Below are 20135 nucleotides of genomic sequence, written 5' to 3' on the forward strand. Positions count from 1 at the left end.
GGTCGCCCCCCACAGTTTATTCGGTGGTCGCCCCCCCACGGTACATTCGGTGGTTGATCTCCCCCCGCGGTACATTCGCTGGTCGCTCCCCCTGCAGTACATTCGGTGGTCGCTCCCCCTGCGGTACATTTGGTGGTCGCTCCCCCCGCGGTACATTCGGTGATCGCTGGTACATTCGGTGGTTGCTCCCCCCGCGGTACATTCGGTGGTCGCTCCCCCCGGTACATTCGGTGGTCGCTCCCCCCGGTACATTCGGTGGTCGGAACATCAAGGCATTACCTTGGTGGTTCAACACCTGGCAGGTTCTCTGAACACCAGGGCGGACGTACTCAGCCGCCGGTGCTTGATGGATCACAAATGGTGTCTGACCTCGGATGTGGCGCAAGGTCTCTTTCAGCAGTTGGGAGAGCTTTGATTAGATCTATTCGCCACCGAAGAGAACGCGCAATGTCATCAGTTCTGCTTGTTGGAATTTCCAAGGCGGCACTCGCTAGGTGACGCTTTTCGTCGTGAGTGGAGTTGCGTTCTGTTGTACGCCTTTCCGCCTATACACTTCTGCACAAAGTGCTGAAGAAGATTCGGCGCGACCGGGCCCAAGTCTTCCTTGTGGCTCCGGATTGGGCACGAAGATACAGGTATCCCGAGCCACTCTGCATGGCGATCGATCCCCCGATCCGGCTGCCTCTTCGGGAGCATCTTCTGTCGCAGCAGCAGGGGACGGTCCTCCACCCGAACCTGTCCAGCCTCCACCTCCATGCGTGGAGATTGAGCGGCGACAGTTGACAGCTTTTGATCTTCCTCCCGAAGTCTGTGATGTCATTCTGGCAGCCAGGTGTCCCTCCACTAAACCAGTATACGCCTGCAGATGGAACAAGTTTGTGGCATGGTGCACAGCTAAGGCTGTGGATCCCCTTTCTGCCCCTCTTTCCAAAGTCCTTCTGTTCCTTCTTTCTTTGGCCCAGCAGGGCTCTGCTCTGGGTACTATCAACGGTTCTCTTTTGGCCATCTCTGCCTTTTTACGGCTTCCAGATAAGCCTTCTCTTTTTACGTCCCCGGTTGTTAACTGTTTCCTAAAAGGCATTACGCACACGTTTCCTCCCGTGCCGTTCATAATGCCTCAATGGGACTTAAACCTTGTCTTGACATATCTGATGTGCGCTCCCTTCGAGCCCCTTCATACCTGTTGTAGGAGAGTAGGGTCTGCTATCCTATGGTCACCCCAAATTTTTGCTTTTTGCTTCACTGGTTTTTGACATATTGAGGCTGTGGGCCTGCCAATCAGACCCCCAGCCTGCTGTTCTCTCTACTAAATTAAAACTATGCACCCTAGGTGCATAACCAATTGGAAGTGGATCACCCTGTCAGCCCCTGTACCAGTGTACACTAGGTACCCAGGGCATTGGTGTACCCAAGGCCTGCCAAGGGCTGCAGCATGTATTATGCCACCCCAGGCTTGGCCTAACAATTTGACACAACTGGCTGATCACTCAGCTGGGGTAAGTTGGTGTAATCACCTCTTACTTAGGTGTAGTATACCTATACCTAACCTTAAATGGGACACCTGGTAACCTATAAGTCACTCCTATGGCAGGCCTTAACAATCCTGAAGGCAGAGTGCTTGGTTCCATGTGAGATGGTGCTCTGGCATGAGCTGAGCCTGTCTGCAGTGGTCGGAACAACTTCCTTCTACTGTTTCCAGATATCGTCATACCATATACTCTTAAGTGCATTATGAACCTCGCGGTTAAATGCTATCTTTGGTTTGGCTTTATCAAAACATGTCGAGTAAGGTGTCATACGAATGGGAATACTAACCCCTCGCCAATTCTGGCGACGGGGTTAGCATTCCACCCTTCTAGAGGGACACGACATGTACAGTACCTGAAACCCGGGTAAAATCAGACATAGCCTCAGCTCCACAAAATGGATGCTGCCACCACAGACACAAGTCTGCCCTCCTGCTGCTGGGAGTCCTTCCAGCTTGGGAGGTGTGGACAAAGGGTTTCCTGCCAGGGGAGGTGCGTGCACCACCCCAGACAGGATTTTGTGTATTGGTCAGGTAGGGCTTGAAAGAAACCAGACATGCCTGTGGCTCACAAGGAGCCTCGGTGCATATGCCAGTTCAAACCGGTCCTGGGGCACACCAGTCCTGGGCCTGGGGCGAGCTGGACAAAGGATTGGGGGTGTAACCACCCCCCTTCCTGGTCCCACCCATAGGGAGGGACCTAGCAGGTAGTCCGGCCCCTAGAATCCGCTTAAAGGTAGGAGCTGTGTCCTAAGACTTCAGACATCCTGGAATCAACTTAACACTAAGAAGAAGACGGGAACTTCGACGCTCTGCTGCACAGAGGACTGAAGCCAATCTCCCCTGTGGTCAGGGAGTGACCACCTTGCTAACGCAAGCACCATCCAGCGAATCAACATCTGCTTTGCCGCCGCCTCCCGCCGGAGCCCGAGCCCAGAGACTGACAAGACCTGGACCTCCAGACCTCTCACCGCCCGATCCACAGTCCCTGAAAAGAAGAGACCCGTGGAGGCACCGAGACACGTGGAGCCAGCCATCTTGGAACGACTACGACAAGCTGACAAGTGCAACAACCGAGGCTCCCTCCAAGTTGTGCTTTGGGATCTGAGAAGCCCAACACCCGAGCAGCATCTGCACCAAAGGTGAGCCCTCCAGCATCTCCACGATCTGCGTGGGGCCCTTCTGCATTTTGCCACTCGACGCGCCTAACCGGTTGCTGGCCCGCTGGCTAGTAGCCATCTTGGCGACGAACTTCAAGAAATACACCGCTGGTCTGGTTGCTCCAGACTGGCCCTTGCTCCCCTCCAAAGGAGCAGTCCTTCTGACCTTGCTGGTCAGAACCATCAGCTTATTTCCTTTTCCTACAACAATTGCTTTTGCCAAGGCTTGTTTGCTTCGATCAAGTCGCCGACACCGCCGACAGCGAGAGCCTGCGTGGGACAGCTCGTGACTCGACTCCTGGACGTCGTCGACCTCCAGGGACCACGTGGCTGCAGAGACAAGCTACACCTTTCTTCCTGTTTGCACCCGACATTGCCTGGTACCCACCTGGTGCCACGCTGGTCACTGGCTAGTGACTGTGAACACTGTCCCCTCTGCTTACAGGTCTTCAACATCTCCGATCCACTCTTGGATCCACTGCATCTCTCCCGGACCGACCGCCTGCAGCATCTTTGTCTTCAAGCTCCACGGAACAGATAGAAGAAACCCGACGCACTTCGAGGCCTATGCACCCGCTTCCTGTGGGTGAGGTAAAGCTGGCACACCTGTGCCCAAGTGTAGTATTACATCTCTAGTGCCTGTGTTCCAAATCTTGAGTTCCTAGTCCATCCGGAAGATCCTCTTTGCAGTAACTTTGTACTTTTTACGCACCCATTGAAACCTATGGGAGCACGCGTGTGACTATTTGCTCTGCACACGCCACCCGTGGACCTCCTGGTCACTAACTGACGTTAGCTCCTTGTAGGCCCAGCGATTCTAGAGGCCCTAGGCCTTTTCCCTTTTCTGTTCGTGGTACTTATACCACTATTTTAGTATATGGTTCGAGTGGCCACCAGGGCCTATCCATATAACGTGCAACTTCTGTGTATTCTGTGATAATCTTGTTTGACGATTTGTGCTCCTGTGCTCATAAAGAGACTAGGGGTTACTTTGAGAAATAAATACATATATATTTTGAATATATATCTGTGTGGTGTCCTTTCATTGGTATAAAAGGGGGTTACATTTGGTAAAACAGCTGGCTTAACACGCTTCACGAGTTTAGCCTCAAAGACTGCTTAGCCTACGCTACCACTAGGGCAGCTAGTCCGAAAAGGTTGACTTACAACCACACCATAAGGGTTGCTTGGCATGGTACAAGGTGATCACTTTAACTAGTGAGCATCATATACCAGGCCAACTTCTCACACCTGTCCTTTGTGTATTCTCACTCTCAAGACAGCTTTCCTGGTAGCTATCACCTCTGCCAGAAGAGTGAGTGAGCTCCAGGCTCTTTCTTTCTTTCTTCCTAACCTCCTTTCCTTTCTGTTCATCCGGACAAGGTGGTTTTAAGGACCCGTCCTTTTTTCTTGCCAAAGGTTGTCACGCCCTTCCACATCGGGCAGACCATCACTTTGCCTACCTTCTTTCCGCCTGCACATCCTTCCAAAGAGGAAGCGAGGCTCCACCGTCTGGACCCAAAACGTGCGCTCTCGTTCTACCTGAAGCGCACACAACAGTTCCGGGTGGATGACCAGCTACGTGGGCACCAAAAGAGGTCAAGCTGTGCACAAACGGACCATCTCTCGGTGGGTCGTTCTCTGCATGAAGGCCTGTTACTCGTTGGCTAAGAAGGAGCCTCCTGTGGGGCTGCGTTCCCATTCTACCAGGGCGACGGCAGCCACTACTGCCTTGGGACGCGGCGTCCTCTTGCAGGTCATTTGTCAGGCAGCTACGTGGGCCTCGCTGCACACGTTTACCAAGCATTAATGCCTTGACAGTCAGGTCCGGAGAGACGGCTTCTTTGGCCGTTCTGTTCTCGGTGACTTTCTGGTGTAATCTATTCACAGACCCACCACCCTTTTGGTATTGCTGGGGTATCTATTCTAAGGTAAGGAATCTACCCCTAACGTGTCTCTTTCAGATGCACAAGTTACTACTTATGAAACGATCTATCTGTAAGAGACATTAGTTAGTGATAGATTCCTTACCGCCCCACCCATCCTCCCCGTTCTGGGAACTGATTTCTAGGGTTAAGGTCATCCCTTTCAGGGCCCTAGTTTCATGGCACCAGTGGTCAGTTTCTTGCATGGCTCTGCATTCCTAGCGTGGAAAGTTGTGTACAAAACAGACGTCAGCGCGCATGGGTGGCGCTTAAGTAGTCTCTGTGACGTCATCTCGGCACTTGGACGCCAGCGACTGACGGGGAGCCGCACAACACCACCTACTGACGCGCAGGGGTACTGCTAGCAAAACTTTCGGGATCCAGTCTGACGCCTGGGGATATTCTAAGGTAAGGAATCTATCACTAACTAATGTCTCTTACAGATAGATCGTTACACAAGTAGTAACTTGTGCTTTAGGTCATCTACACTAAAATAAGTATTGGCAAAGCCAATAGGTCTTGCGCATGAGAGCTATTGGCTTCGGCAATGTCTTGTAGCCATGCTGTACAGCAGCTGGATGCTTTACAGTGTGGCTAGAACTGATTTTTAAAAGCGCTATGATACAGCCGGTGCTAACGTTTTTTTTAAGGGCATTAACGCTGGATGCATCATGGTATTTCTATATTTTTAGCCATGCTGTTATGCAGCATGGCTACAAATCATAGCTAATTGTGGGATTGCCCATGCTGTTCAGCAGGATCAAAAGGCAATGCCAGATCTAATAGTCTCAAAGAAGACACCTTTTGGCTTTGCCAATGCTTGCTAGGTTTCTACACAACACACCTGTAATTCTGTGCTAATCAGTTAATCCCTCCCGAAGTGTGAAAAAGAAAAAAAATAGGTAATTTGACAACAAATCCTATCAATAAAGAAGGCAAATACTGCAATTTTCATGTCTTAGTCAAAAAACTGTTAGAAGCAGATAACATCTGTTGTCACAATAAACATCCATTTCAAAGGAGAAAAGGACTTCCTTGAAGGGCCTGTGGCATAGTAAAACAAAGCTACAAATGCCAATAGGTTTAACAAGAATAACAGGAAAGAAGAAAAAGTAAAAATAGTACCTCAATCACAGCTCAATCAGTACCTGGTCTATGCTCCAGCCAAAAGAAGAAGTAAAGCCAGCACACGCTGGCCAATTAGAAGGCAGCAAATAAGAGTGACAATGAAGCCAACAAATGTTAAACAACAAGTAGGCTACGAGACTCATGTTGTATACAATATCTCTTGCAAGCGAATGAGCATGTAGCGTATGCGCTGTGGCAGGCGAGACCTAAACATACAAAGAGATGTGCTTTGTGCCACCCTGCTTCAGCCATTGGTTGATTTGGGCCAGTCATTGCTTGATAAAGTAGCATTCACGTTTAAAATCTGGTCAGCGGAGTATTTCAGGATTTCCAGTACCTATTGCCTATTAGGAGTGTTAGTCCACCTGCCTAAAGAGTTTCTCCAGTGGCAGCCCAGGGTTATACACTGCAGTTGAGGTATACTTTTGCTCCTAAAGTGTTTACATATTCATGCTCATGTTGCATTACAAGCAATTTTGCATTTAAATGAGATTTTTCCTGCTAAATGTGACACCACTATACTGCATACTTTGCACCAGAAATCTGTTTTGCACCTAGATGTGTTTCTGTATTTACTTTTTCCGCACACCTGCTGAGGTGGGCGGAGATGTGATGGTTCAGTAGTGATGGCCAGAGATGTGCTCAGATCACGAGCGGTGGTGGCAGCTAACACGCGAAGGGTGCATATGATGTGTACCTGTGCATTCCCCAGTAGTCCAGTTTGTGCCTTCGAGTCTTCTTGCTGTGCTATCGAGCCAAAGAGGTACCCGAATCCTCCGATTGATGCTTGTCCATAGCAGTCAGCATAATAGTTTGGGACCTGTTCTCAGGATCAGTACCGCATAGTGACCCTTCCATACCTTCCCAAGCTTCCTCTGACATTACCTTCCTATATGTCTCCAGGCTGGTCTGGCCCTTCAGGTGCCTTCTAGGCATTGTTTGCAGGGAATGGTTTACACCCTTTCAGAAACAGCTGTCATCTAGGAGAAGGATCTCGAAGAAAGACAGTAGGACATGTGAATTCCTCCAACCCCAGGTTTGCTGGATGCTGAGCACCAAAGATTAAAACGCATGAGACACTTACAGACTCCATTTCCCTAGGTCATGGGGAGTAGATGCCAACTGTCACCCTAACCTTCCAACCTGCCCACAAGGGCTTACCCAGCCACAGCGGCCCGAGGTAGGCAGGCAGATGGCAGGGGGATTTCAGACCCTGCATTGTTTAAGGAAAGAGATTGCAGCATGTAAAATAACTACATTGAAAAAGAAAGTATAAAACAGGCCCACCATGCCACCATAAATCAGCCTTGGTTTTGCTCCAAGTACAGCCCACACTACCAGGCCAGGACCCTGAGAAGGGAGCAAGCATCCCCAGACTTGTTTAGGGCTAAGTAAGTCAGAGCGGGGAGGTGTCGCTTGAGTCCTGTGTTACTGTGCACGTGGGGCACGTCTGGGCACACCTGACACCTATAGGACATCACAGTGAGGAAGACAAAAAAGTGATAGGTGGAATATTCAAATGAACCTTAGCCTCTGGTAATTACTTGCAGCCACATCTTAGTCTATCATTTTCTGCCCACCACCCATCTCAGACAGGAGCCAACCATTGCCCATTATCAGTTCTTTAAGATATTATTGTCCAAGCTTTCTATCTTCAAACACACAGCTCAGGCTTCTCGCAGGTTGCCCTTGCGCAAATAGAGCTTTTCTTAACAGTGCAGACCATGAATGCAGTGAGCCATCCAGACGCAAATTCGTAGAATGAACGCAAGGCGATTGAAGGGCTTAGTATTGTCTTCTCCTACTGGACTTGCAGACTCCTTCGCATTCACCTCTGACCGCAGGCTCCACTCTCTTCCCCAGCACAACTTCATCCTGGGCAGTTCATTAGAAGACACCCAGGTGACATTAGTTGGGCTGTAATTCTATTGGCTTGGCTACAAAATGGTTGCTGTCTTTAGAGGCAATCCTGAGATGGTGCATTAACTGAAGAATATGAATTAGAAAACAAATTATACCTTAAGGGACATTTCTTCTTAAATGGTTTATAGCACAGTATACCCATAAATTGGCAATGTGATGTGAAGTGGGTCAAATTTATATCACACTTAACTATAAATCTTGTTGTTTTATTCTGAAACAGAAGAGAACATTAACCTGTGAGGTTAGGAATGACACGCCAGAAGTGATGAGTACTTGTAATATGAAGCTATTATGGTTTTCCTGTCGGATTGCAATAGACAAAAGTGTGTATTAAAACATTCTGAATACTTCAGGCTAGGAACAACCTTCTATCGCAATGCAGCAGCATCTAGAGATAGATGGTGCAAGGGCGGACACCACTCTGGAGGAGGAGGCTTCTTGGAGGTAGACCAGCTGATCTGGAAAGCAGACTTTCTGTTCAGCACCTTGTGAATTGGACCTTGATATTGACTTAACAATGGGGTTGTGCAGGGTGTAGAGGTTTCTTTTGCATTCCCCTATTCTTGTGCTCGTGCTTGCATCTACCTTTTCCCTGCCTATAGGAGATATAGTCCTTCCTGAACTCTGACACTGAGTGAACTAAGGAGGTCAGTGGGTAGAAGCTCGAGGACTTGGGTGACTGGTGAGTTTCAGAAAGAGCAGCAGATGCTTTAAGTCAAGCTTCACAGAAACACTTAACTGCGTTGATATATACTGGAGTACATGGTCAAAGAGGGTCTTAAAAAATGGGACCTTAGTGCTTCTGGTAGTGTGAGATGACCATGTCCTACTACGAGAAGGTAGGGCGAGTGAATGTTGGACGTGTGAGGGGGTGTATCCAGGCAAAAATGGGGCACTTCATCGAAGTGATTGGATTTTGGTGATGGATTTGTGAGTCCTGTTAAGAGGTATTCAGTGCTGGACATGTCGCAAGATACAATGTTGTCTTTTAGTGAGGCTTACAGTAAAGACCAGAAGAGTCCTGGCCCTTGTTATTTCTCTCTGTTGACATCTCTTCTTTCCTTTCGGCCCACAGAGAGCCTCTACAACTCGACCCAAGACATCGAGATGATGATGCAGATTGACTGTGAGGTCATGGACACACGTATGATAGAGATCAAGAGCTCCGCTGTCCCTCCATTCCTGCGCAAGGAGCGGGACAACCGCACCACTAACAGCACCACCTTTCCACACCACCGATCTGACAGCTCCAGCTTCACGAGGGTGCACCCCAAGACAGTGCCCATAGCCTCAACCATTCATACAGGGAACATGTCACTATATGTGGAAGATGACGAAAAAGGACAACTAGAAGATGGGCATGCTTAAGGCCACAGGCTATCTGATATAAAGGAATGGCGGGAGAAGAGACATTCCTTCCGCTGGCCATGAAACTGTGGAAGCATTCATCTTCCAGCTCTCCTTTCTCGTATACAGGAGTAGAGACTCCTAACTGTAGGAGAAACTTTTTGTTCATCCTGGTTTGTGCGCTACACAAAAGAACACAGTTGACTGTATATGTGTAAATATGTCGAATTTACAGATGCCCGATGTCCTCTGAAAGTGACACTGTAGTTACCAGAGTGAGGTGGGTATCATGCATTTGCAAACAGGCACAGAATCAAATGTGTAGAAGTGGCACTGAAAACAAGGCATAGTTTAACTACTGCTCACTGTAGTCCCCCGACTAGGCCCAAACATCAAACGGCTCCACTGATACATAGGAAATTGGACAAGGCTTGGCCAGCCTTAGCGCTCAAGAAGCAACAGGTGGAGCCCAAAATTGGCCTAAAGGTGAACGTTGTGAACCCCTCACCTACTGATGAAGCCGTGGGTGAGACTTTGACAGGGCAAAGTAAAGCAAGCACCAGTAATGTTATTTCGTGCCAAGGATCTTCTTGCTACTTTGACATAACCAAAACTTGGCCCAGCTGTAAATGTTCATGCATCAAAGGTATTTTTGCTCCATGACCTAAACATTTAATACCAAAATCCTAAATAAGGTGGAAAAAGCTCACACATATGGAGAACCCGAAGGGGTTTTGAAAATCAACTCTAATGTAGAAATATAGACTATTTTCTTGAAAGGAAAATTCCATGTATGCTATGTCATGACAGGAGGCCATAGAAAGGTTCAGCAACAAAACTGACTCGCCGGGACACAGCAAGAAACAAAGATTGCCTATTGAACAGACAATGATGCTTCTTGATAGTGTTCTGTAATGTAAATGTTCGAGGCATATGAGCTGCAGATTGTACACTATGCATAGATCGCCATCTGGTGTTGGGCTTGGATGCTTGCACGTTGTTGTCTTGAAAGAGTCTTTTCTAGTCACGAGATAGGTGACTGCTCTCTTGGAAGATAGTGCGCATGGGCATCGACTCCATCCTCAGATTGTTTTTTTCCGCCATGGGGTTCGGATGTAACTTTTGCGCTCCGGTCCGGCACCTTATTCTCCAAACCTTTTCGACGTGCAAACTATCTACAACTCAACAGTATTGTTTTCGATCGCGTGATCTTCGACGTGCATCTGAGCTACTCTATTTCCGTCGTGGCCGCGGGCCGCTGGGCCTATCGACGCCGTTTAGGCCTACAGCCCATGGAAAAAATGCCCCCAGTGTGGCGCTAAATTTCTACACAGTCACCACCACAAGGTCTATAACCTGTGTCTCTCACCCGAGCACGACGAGAACAATTGCCAAGCCTGTGCCTCTTTTCGATCCAAGAAAACCATCCGTGATCGCCGGGCCCGACGACACATCATAGCGCAGCGAGCAGCTCCGGTACCGGTGGACATTTTTGATGAACGCCCCGATGTCCCGGAGGAGGATTCTGAGGACCTGGAAATCGTGTCCGAAGCAGACGACTCAGATTCAGACGACAACATCACTCCTGGTCAACGAATGAGTACAATTTGCCCCTACTCCAATTCCACCCCAAAAAAAGGCGGCCCTGGTCAAAACTTCTCCTGCTGGACCCAGTCGCGACCGAAAAAAAGCTTCAGAAGCCCCGCCCCCGAGCCCGGCTCCAAAGATAAAGGACAAGCCTTCCGGTAGCTCGAGACCGAGCAAACCGTATCTCAGTGTCCCGCAGGCGCCTACGGCACCCAAAATGGGAGAACAACCTACTCCCAAAAAGAAGTCGGCAGTGACTACCTCGATGCCGAAAGAAAAGCCATCGGATCCGAAACCAAAGTCTTCGGAACCGAAAAAAGATTTCCGTCTCCATAGCCAAACCAAAGGACCCCAAAACACCTTCTAAGGCCTCGGAGCAGTAGTCCAAACCCCGTTCGGACCCAAAGAAGTTGGCGCCGAAAGCGGTTACCGAGGAGGAAGAACATTTTCGACTGGATCCTGTTGATCCGATGCAGAAAAAACTCCATATAGACCCCAAAACAGGATATGTGGCTCCTGTTCCACACAAAAAGAGGAAGCTAGACACACCAGACACTCCTGCAGTGCCTGTGAAGAAAAAAGACTGTGTCACTTCACCTTTAAGACCCTCTTCTCCTGTCCTTCCTCCTGAGCCTGTTCTTCCTCCTAAGCCTGTCTCTCCTCCACAGCCTCCAAAACTTACACCACATTCACCACCACCACCGCAGGATGACGATGATGATTTAGGGGGTGGAGGAGGTAACAATGACCCTTTCAGTGACCCTGATGATGAAATGGACGTACCACAGGACGATTATGATGACCCAATAGATCCCCCAGACCTTCCGGATCCCCAGCCATATCCAACAAAGCCATCTCCACCAGATGACAATATTGGGTTTGGTCAGCTTGTAAATAGAGCTGCTGTCTACCATGGTGTTCAGATGCATTCAGACCCTGCAGATGAGGACTTCCTCCTAGTCACCTTTGAATAGTCACAGAAAACTGTCCAAATCCTGCCAATGCTAAAAGGGGTCATTAAACATGCCCCTGACATATTCAAAGACCCTGTGAGAGCTAGAATTCTCAATCCCAGGATTGACAAAAAATATAAACCTGCCCTCGATGATCCTACCTACGTCAAAGGGCTGCTACCCTTAGACTCACTAGTGGTAACTAACGCTGGGAAACGTGCCCACTCACAAACCTCCGGTGACGCACCACCTCCGGATAAGGATTCTAAGTTGCTAGATGCTTCTGACAAAAGAGTTGCTGCCCAAGCAGCTAATCACTGGCGCATAGCAACACCCAAGCATTACTTGCTAGGTACGATAGGGCTCACTATGACCAACTAGAAACTCTTTTACAACATTTACCTGACCAATACAAAACCCAGGCAAATGATTTAATTCAAGAAGGCAAATTAATAACCAACGCATCAATCAAGTGTCCCCTTAATGCAGCTTACACAGCATCTAGGTCCATTAACACTAATGTGCTACTCAGACGACATGCCTGGTTACGCATCTCAGGATTTAAACAGGAGGTACAATTAACTATCCTCAACCAGCCGTTCAATCTGTCACAACGTTTTGGACCTGCTGTAGATACCACTCTAGAGAAGATGAAAAAGGACACGGAGACTGCTAAATCTATGGGAGCATTGCAGTCTCCATCCACACGTGGTTCCTTTCGTCACTCCTTCTATAGAGGAGCATCCAAAAACATTGGAACAGACACCGCCTCCTCTTCCTACAAAAACACCACGCAAACATCCCCCAACAGAGGATATTTTAGAGGCAGATACAGGGGAAATAACAACAAAGGGAGAGTCCGAGGTAACAACAACACTCGCGCGTCCCCCACTAATAAACAGTGACTTCCCTCCACTCCCTCCAGACCATTCCACTCCAGTCGGAGGAAGACTCTCACTGTTCCTACCTGTCTGGGATTCCATCACAACAGACAAGTGGGTAAGACAAATTATCCAGTATGGTTACTGCCAGGAACATACAGCAACCCCACCCACCATACCACCCAAACAGCATCCAATGTCCACGGAACACCTCACGCTCTTAAAACAAGAAGTTCTCTCACTGCTTCAAAAGCAGGCAATAGAACTAGTTCCCTTACAGTATCAAGGAACAGGGGTTTACTCGCTGTATTTCCTAATCCCCAAAAAGGACGGGACCCTACGGCCAATACTCTACCTCAGACCCCTCAATCTCTATATCCAATCAGATAATTTTCATATGATCACTCCCACCAGGTCCTCCCACTACTTCAACAAGGCGACTTTTTTGCCACCCTAGATCTCAAGTACGCCTTGTTCCACATTCCCATACACCCTGCTCACAGGAAGTATCTAAGGTTTTCATAGTGGACGGACAACACTCAGTTCAAAGTCCTTCCATTCGGGGTGAACACCGCACCCAGAGTATTCACAAAGTGCCTTTCAGTGGTAGCATCACACTTGAGAAGACAACAAATCCATGTCTTTCCATATCTCGATGACTGGCTAATAAAAGTAAAGTCATTCAACCAGTGTGTTCATCACACTCATCAAACCATCCAGCTACTACACGACTTGGGATTCACAGTAAACTACCTCAAGTCAAATCTTCAGCCCTCCCACATACATCAGTATCTAGGGGCCACATTAGACACGTCCAGAGCTCTAGCATATCCAAATCCGGCCAGGATAGCCAGTATGCAAACATAATTTCCAGATTTCAACCACAACATTCCCTCCCAGCAAGGGTATTCATGCAACTCGTAGGGATGATGGCCTCTTGCATCTTTATCGTACCTCATGCAAGACTTCAGATGCACCCCTTACTGGAATGCCTAGCATGTCAGTGGAACCAGGCTCGAGGTCAACTTACAGATCTGGTGTTGGTGGACAGCCGCACACATCGCTCTCTGCAGTGGTGGAACACACAAAACCTTTCCAAAGGGCGGCCGTTCCTCGAGCTGATTTCACAGATAGTGCTAACAGCAGACGCATCGGCTGGGGAACCCATCTCCTAAACCACACGATTCAAGGCAAATGGACCACACAGCAGAAAGTGCTCCACATCAATCACCTAGAATTACTGGCAATATTTCTAGCACCAAGATCATTCCAAGTACATCTACAGCACAAGACTGTCCTAGTCCGGACAGACAACATGACAGCCATGTATTACATACAGAAAAAGGAGGCACACATTCTTTGCAGCTGTCTCAGCTCGCACAATCTATTTGGAGATGGGCCATTCCACTAAACATATACCTTCTGGCAGAACATCTTCCAGGAGTTCACAATCAAATTGCGGATCTGCTAAGTCGACAGACACAGCAGATACACACATGGGAACTTCACCCCCAAGTTCTTCAACCATTTTTCCGAATGTGGGGTCAACCAGACATAGATCTGTTCGCCACTCACGCAAATGCAAAATGCCCAACCTTCGCCGCCAGGTTTCCACACCCGTTGTCCAAAGGCAATGCGATATGGATGAACTGGTCAGGCAGATTTGTGTACGCTTTTCCGCCACTCCCATTGATTCCCCTAGTAGTACGCAAGTTCAGACAACAGTCTCTCAAGATGATCCTGGTGGCTCCCACATGGGCACGGCAACCATGGTTCACAACACTACTGCAACTCTCAGTAGTTCCACACCAAAAACTACGCCTCTCCCCAACATTGCTAACGCAGAACCATGGAGAGATAAGGCACCCCGATCCAGGTCAACTGAATCTAGCGATCTGGCTCCTGAAGTCCTGGAGTTCGGTTACCTTAACCTTCCGCCGGACTGTTTGAACATCATTAAAGAAGCCAGACGCCCTACTACTAGAGCTTGCTATGCAGCAAAATGGAAAAGATTTGTCATCTACTGCAATAACAATAAGATTGATCCGCTGGATGCTTCAATCCAAGACATCATTTGCTCTTTGCTACACTTACAAAGATGTAATCTAGCATATACATCCATACGATTACATCTAGCAGCACTTGCTGCTTATTTACAAAACAGACAACACTTGTCACTGTTTAGAGTTCTTACCAGGCTCATGGGTCCCCTATTTGAACCTCTACATGAATGTGACCTTCAGTTCCTCACATAGAAAGTAGCTTTCCTTGTCACAATTACCTCTCTCAGAAGGGTAAGTGAGATCCAGGCTTTAACCATACAAGAACCATTCTTACAAATACATCGTAATAAAGTGGTTCTCAGAACAAATCCAAAATTCCTTCCCAAAGTAATCTCCGCTTTTCCTCTTAACCAATCAGTTGTTACCGGTGTTTTTCCAAAACCCAGACTCTGTGGCAGAGAGAGCTCTTCACACACTAGACGTCAAAAGAGCCCTACTTTATTAAATTGACAGGACTAAGCCCTTTAGAAAGACAAAACAACTGTTTGTAGCCTTCTCCCTACCTCATAAAGGTAACCCCATCTCCAAAGCTGGGATCACGAGGTTGATAGTAAAATGCATTCAATTATGCTATCAAAAGGCTAAACGCACATTGACAAATCCCCCTAGAGCGCATTCAACACACAAACTAGGGGCTTCCATGGCATTCTTGGGGAATATTCCCTTAGATGACATCTGCAAAGCAGCAACATGGTCTACACCACACACCTTCACCAAACACTATTGTGTTGACGTGCAGGCTAAGCAACAAGCTTCTGTAGGCCAGGCTGTTCTTAAAACACTTTTTCAAACTACTGCAACAGATACAGGTGACCACCGCTAGGGGAGACACTGCTGTACAGTCTATGCATAGTGTACAATCTGCAGCTCATATGCCTCGAACGGAAAATGCTACTTACCAGTATGCATTTGTTCTTGGCATGTAGAGCTGCAGAGTCGTACACGCCCACCCACCTCCCCGGAACCTGTATCTGTTCCAGTATTATCTTAATTAGATACATTCACATGGACATCTCTTACTTCTTACTGACTCCATCATTTCCCATTATGGCGAAAAACAATCTGAGGATGGAGTCGATGTCCATGCTCACTATCGTCCAAGGGAGGAGTCACCTAGCTTGTCACTACAAAAGACTGTTCCAAGACAAAAACAATGTGCAAGCATCCGAGCCCAACACCAGATGGCGATCTATGCATAGTGTACAACTCTGCAGCTCTACATGCCAAAACAGATGCATACTGGTAAGTAACATTTTCATTTACATTGATAATAAGGGCCTATGGGGAGTAGGTGTGTGTGTGTGTATTTGTATGTGTATATATATATGATATATATATAGATATATTCCCCCCCCCTCCCCCCCCCAAGGAAAGTTGTGCTCCAAGCAAAGCATGCTTAGGCTGTGACGAAGACGACAAAGTCGAAATGTTCTGCCCCTAAATAAATTCTTAAAACTCATTGAGGAGCGTGCTTTGTTTGGATCGCTATACTTCCTTGACATTGCAAACGAGGCTTGCTCTCGATGTCTCGTACCAACTCCTAATGGCTTATGTAACTATTAACAGAAGGTGTGAGAAATGGGTGGTGGGTACTAGCAAAGTGGGTGTTAGGGTAGAGCACACTTAATTTCTCACAAAGAGAAGTGTCTGACTCACTTTAAGGTTGCCAGTCTCTTGCTGTACTTTCTGCTTACATCCCAGCTACCCTAGGAAGGTGGAAAGGGAAGGTTGAGAAGATGACCATATGGTTGATTGAAGTCTTCACAGCTCGGAGTTTAGCTCTTCTTGGTATGGATACTTTTCTTTATCTTAGGTCTGTTGAGAAGCAGAAGACATTCTTTCCTAAATTGCGTTGCTTAAAGCTCTCTCACGTACGTGGGTATTTAGTTGCTCAAACTAACCTATTGTCACATGCTGAAACCTTCAAATGTCTTCTGTGATTGTGTGTTGGGACAAAGTTCCTTATTGTTGTCGCTGACAGCTGGTTGAAGTTGGTTAATGCCCTTTTCCTACTTCAAATATGAAAGGGTCACATCTGAGGTTGTAAAGATGAGGGCAAAGGTTGTAGGTTCTGCCTTTACCTCATCTCTGTGCATGACTTAATCCTGTTGTCCCCTTTCCACATTGAGTAAAGCACATCTGATTGCTTGTGTCAGGAAACATCTCCACGAATTGCAACTTTCCTGGAGCCAAATCCACCAGTCCCATCTGCGTTTGTAGTACGTTGGTCTGCATGCGGTGGGATCTCTTACACATTAAGAGACTGTCAGATGACCTTCAAATCCTTATGCGACTTGGTGTCCTACATCATAAGGTATGCATCCCTTTCTACCGTTAAGGGATACTTTAGAGAGCCTCCCATTGTGGTGTGGATGAGTGTAACCTTGAGTTGTCTTTTTTTAAATGATTTTGTCATGTGCACATTAGTAGAGACAGGCCAGTATTTTCCCTTTCATTCAGCATTTGTATTTAAAATAGTTTCCTTTGGCTATAAACAATATCCACCATTTCCTTTCCACCACCCTCAGTTAACCTATTTAGAAAATATCTGCTCCTCTGCCCACTGACCTACTCCAAGGAAACTCTGATGGTAGGTGCCTCATGGGGAGAGAGTACAATCCAAACGTGGTTATCAGAAAAGATAAAGCTGACCATGGCTGCCCAAAGGAAAAGGGAGTCCAATGGTTGATGAGTTTGGGATGCTTGTTATTTATTTATACATTTTGATGTCTGTGTTTTTATTTTGAGGTGTGCTGATCACATTCCCATCAGGAAGTTGTTTCCCTTTCTTCTACGGGTGTCTGAGATTCTATATGCCCATTTCTTGCCATTACCACCATACTACCATTAGTTTAAGGTAAGAGAGAACATAACACGAGGTGGAATTTGTAAGACAAGGGAAACTAGGAGATGTAGTCTGGTAATTGTCAGATGCTGTATCAAGGGTCTCCAGTTGTAGCCTAGGCTTCCATACTTGTCCAAATTGTCCTGCTTGGTAAATCTTTTGGCCACAAAGCCTCAGTGTCTTTTTAAAGTTGAGATTGCTTAGTAAGGACTTACCCCAAAATAGGGTATTGTATACTTTGCAAAGATCACACAAAGAAGTATAAGTTTTGTCTGCTTGTCCGATTTAAAGTGTGAACTGTTGCCTTCAATTAATTGAGTGGTGAGGCTGTGGGCAACATTTTACGCTGTAAACATTTGAAAAATATACTGGAGCTATGGAAAAGTAAGCACTACACTGGCTACGGAAACACTATAGACCAAGTTGAAGCAGGTGCATAATTCCAGAGCTGTCTAACGAGAAGCCATCACCTCTCTTAACTGAACATAAAAGGAAATCATTTGTAGTTGTCAGATCCGTGCAGATCTTGAAGAGATCATCAGTATGGTCTTGCCTATTGGTCACTTACTACTGAACACAGAAGGTCACAAAACAGCAGTGTTGATAGCTAACCGCAGCCTGACCTCGCGGTAAGCAGGAGCGCACCTCAGTATTTTGGCTGCAATCCTCTCTACTAACAGTCTCATCTCCTACTCCAAGAGCTGATTGCAGGAGGGCTGCCTCTCCCTGATGAAGTCATCTCAGTGGGTAGTTCTAGAGAGAGAGATATTTTAATTAACTCAGGAGACTGGTCTGACTAGGGTTCTTGTACTTGTGGGTTACACTCCTGCTGCTGTTAGTGGTGACTCTTGGTTAGCTAGACTAGTGACCTGGCCAGTGTAATGGCTTCCTTGCTGACATGAGACAATGGCTTCCTAAAGGGAAAGCATTTGACATTGTAAGGAAGTTGTTCTGTCATGGGAGGGGATGTCTACTTTGTGATTTGCTGTTTTATTTTTTAATTGGTCACTATTGATAAATGGAGAGGGATTTTATGTTTGTGTATTTTAAGTTTACTGTGGTATTTAACTTGTTTTGCATTTTATTTTTGTCATAAAACTCATTGATCAGTTGGAAATAGTTTTATAGTCTATGTTGATTTGAAGTTCATCTGTTGTAAATACCTTTTTTATTTTTATAGCGATTCGTTTTTGGCAGATGTTGCAAATAAAGAAATGGTAATTATGACATGTGCCAGAAGGGTCAGTGGCACATAAACGCATGTAAGGTATAGTAAGAGGGAATCCTGGCACCAGCTCTCTGAGTGTGACTTTATTGGTAAACGAATGTTCCCCTTGGGCATCAGTATGGTCCCCTGGAAATTGTGGCCAGCTGGCATATAATCACTTGCCAGTAAATGGTGAAGTAAAACGTACGCCTTGAAATAATGATCCAGTGGTAAGCATCTTCTGTTCATGGTAAGTTTTTGGCCTACCATGATTCCCCAAAACTTCATTCTTCCTGTGCGCTGTGTTGAGCCGGTGCGCAGAGCAGGACTAAGGAGTCAGAGTGGAGAAGTTAAGAATAAACCATCTCTGATTATCCTTATGTAAAGAATTGGCGCACAAAGCCCTTCCTCTCTCTAGATCTAAACATATATATATAGGCTGCCTTTGGCAAATGGTACCAGTAATGGTAATCGACCCTTTCTGTCACATTTAATGTGCAATCTTCTGGTTAAATGATGTTTACGCACTCACTACTACTTTTTGCATCAAATGTCCTATGTAACTACTTTTTGCATCATAAGTCCTGAATATCCCTCTGCTGACACCACATTTGAACCATTACAAAATAATGGGGCGACCCATACTAGTCCATGGACCAGGGTAATGCTTGGTATAGAAAACAATGGTCCTAGATTAATTGCCTTAGGAAGGTATTCATTAAGTCAAAATCTATGAACATGGTACACATAGAACTCAAGTTACATCATAAGTGTACCCCAGTAGTTTCTCAACTCAATTAAGTATATCCTCAATAAGACACTGTAAACCACGACCAGTTTACTAAGGACATTACTATGTGTTATTGATTGTTTTAACTACTCTCTGATTTCCTTCCCTATACATCTGTTCTATCCTCACGAGCACAATAATTTTTCCACACTCCCCCGGAGCAACCCTCTTTTCTGTTTTGAAACGTTCCCTACAGTGATGTTATAATAACTGTGCGATTCAACAGTGACTATTGAAGCTATTTATGGTGCTTGTGTGTCTTTTTTGAGGATATACTTAATTGAATTGAGAAACTACTGGGGTACACTTATGATGCAACTTGAGTTCTATGTGTATCATGTTCATAGATTGACTTAATGAATACCTTCCAAAGGCAATTAGTCTAGGGCCATTGTTTTCGACACCACATTTGAGTCATGCACACTCACTAATTCGTGGTAAGGAACACAGGCTTTAATTGTGCTTGATGGTAAGTGACGTACAGTATGTGATGGATGTCACATAGAACAATCCCGGTGGCAACCGTCTTGCCAGCAATGTGTAGGGTATCCCAACACTACCACATTCCATATTTGTATGCTATCTAAGCATCCATGCCTTACCATCGCACAGCTATGTGCAACAGATCTTTCATATGAAAGGTTTCAATGCCCAGCCGACATTCTTCATGGCCTGAGCTCCATTCTAGTCACCAGGCTGTGTGAACAGACATAGTCGCTGTTCTCTTGTGCTTTAGCTTCATTGCTCTTTTAACTCGCCTTGCCTCGGGCAGTTACTTTTTGATTTGAGATTGGGAGACAA

At 46.6% G+C, this 20135-nt stretch overlaps 1 protein-coding gene across 1 annotated transcript in view; it reads left to right on the top strand.

The window, feature by feature from the left end:
* The window catches only part of ATF6B (activating transcription factor 6 beta), a 292837-nt gene extending 277264 nt beyond the window's left edge, over positions 1–15573 (top strand). Inside the window, exon 14 of the mRNA XM_085640283.1 lies at positions 8737–15573. Coding sequence (XP_085496409.1) covers positions 8737–9029 — 293 coding nt within the window. The 3' untranslated portion in view covers positions 9030–15573. The remainder of the gene's footprint in view (positions 1–8736) is intronic.
* Positions 15574–20135: the final 4562 nt, after the last annotated feature.

The sequence above is a fragment of the Triturus cristatus genome, unplaced genomic scaffold, assembly GCF_964204655.1.
Source record: "Triturus cristatus unplaced genomic scaffold, aTriCri1.1 SCAFFOLD_118, whole genome shotgun sequence".
NCBI classification, from domain to species: domain Eukaryota; kingdom Metazoa; phylum Chordata; class Amphibia; order Caudata; family Salamandridae; genus Triturus; species Triturus cristatus.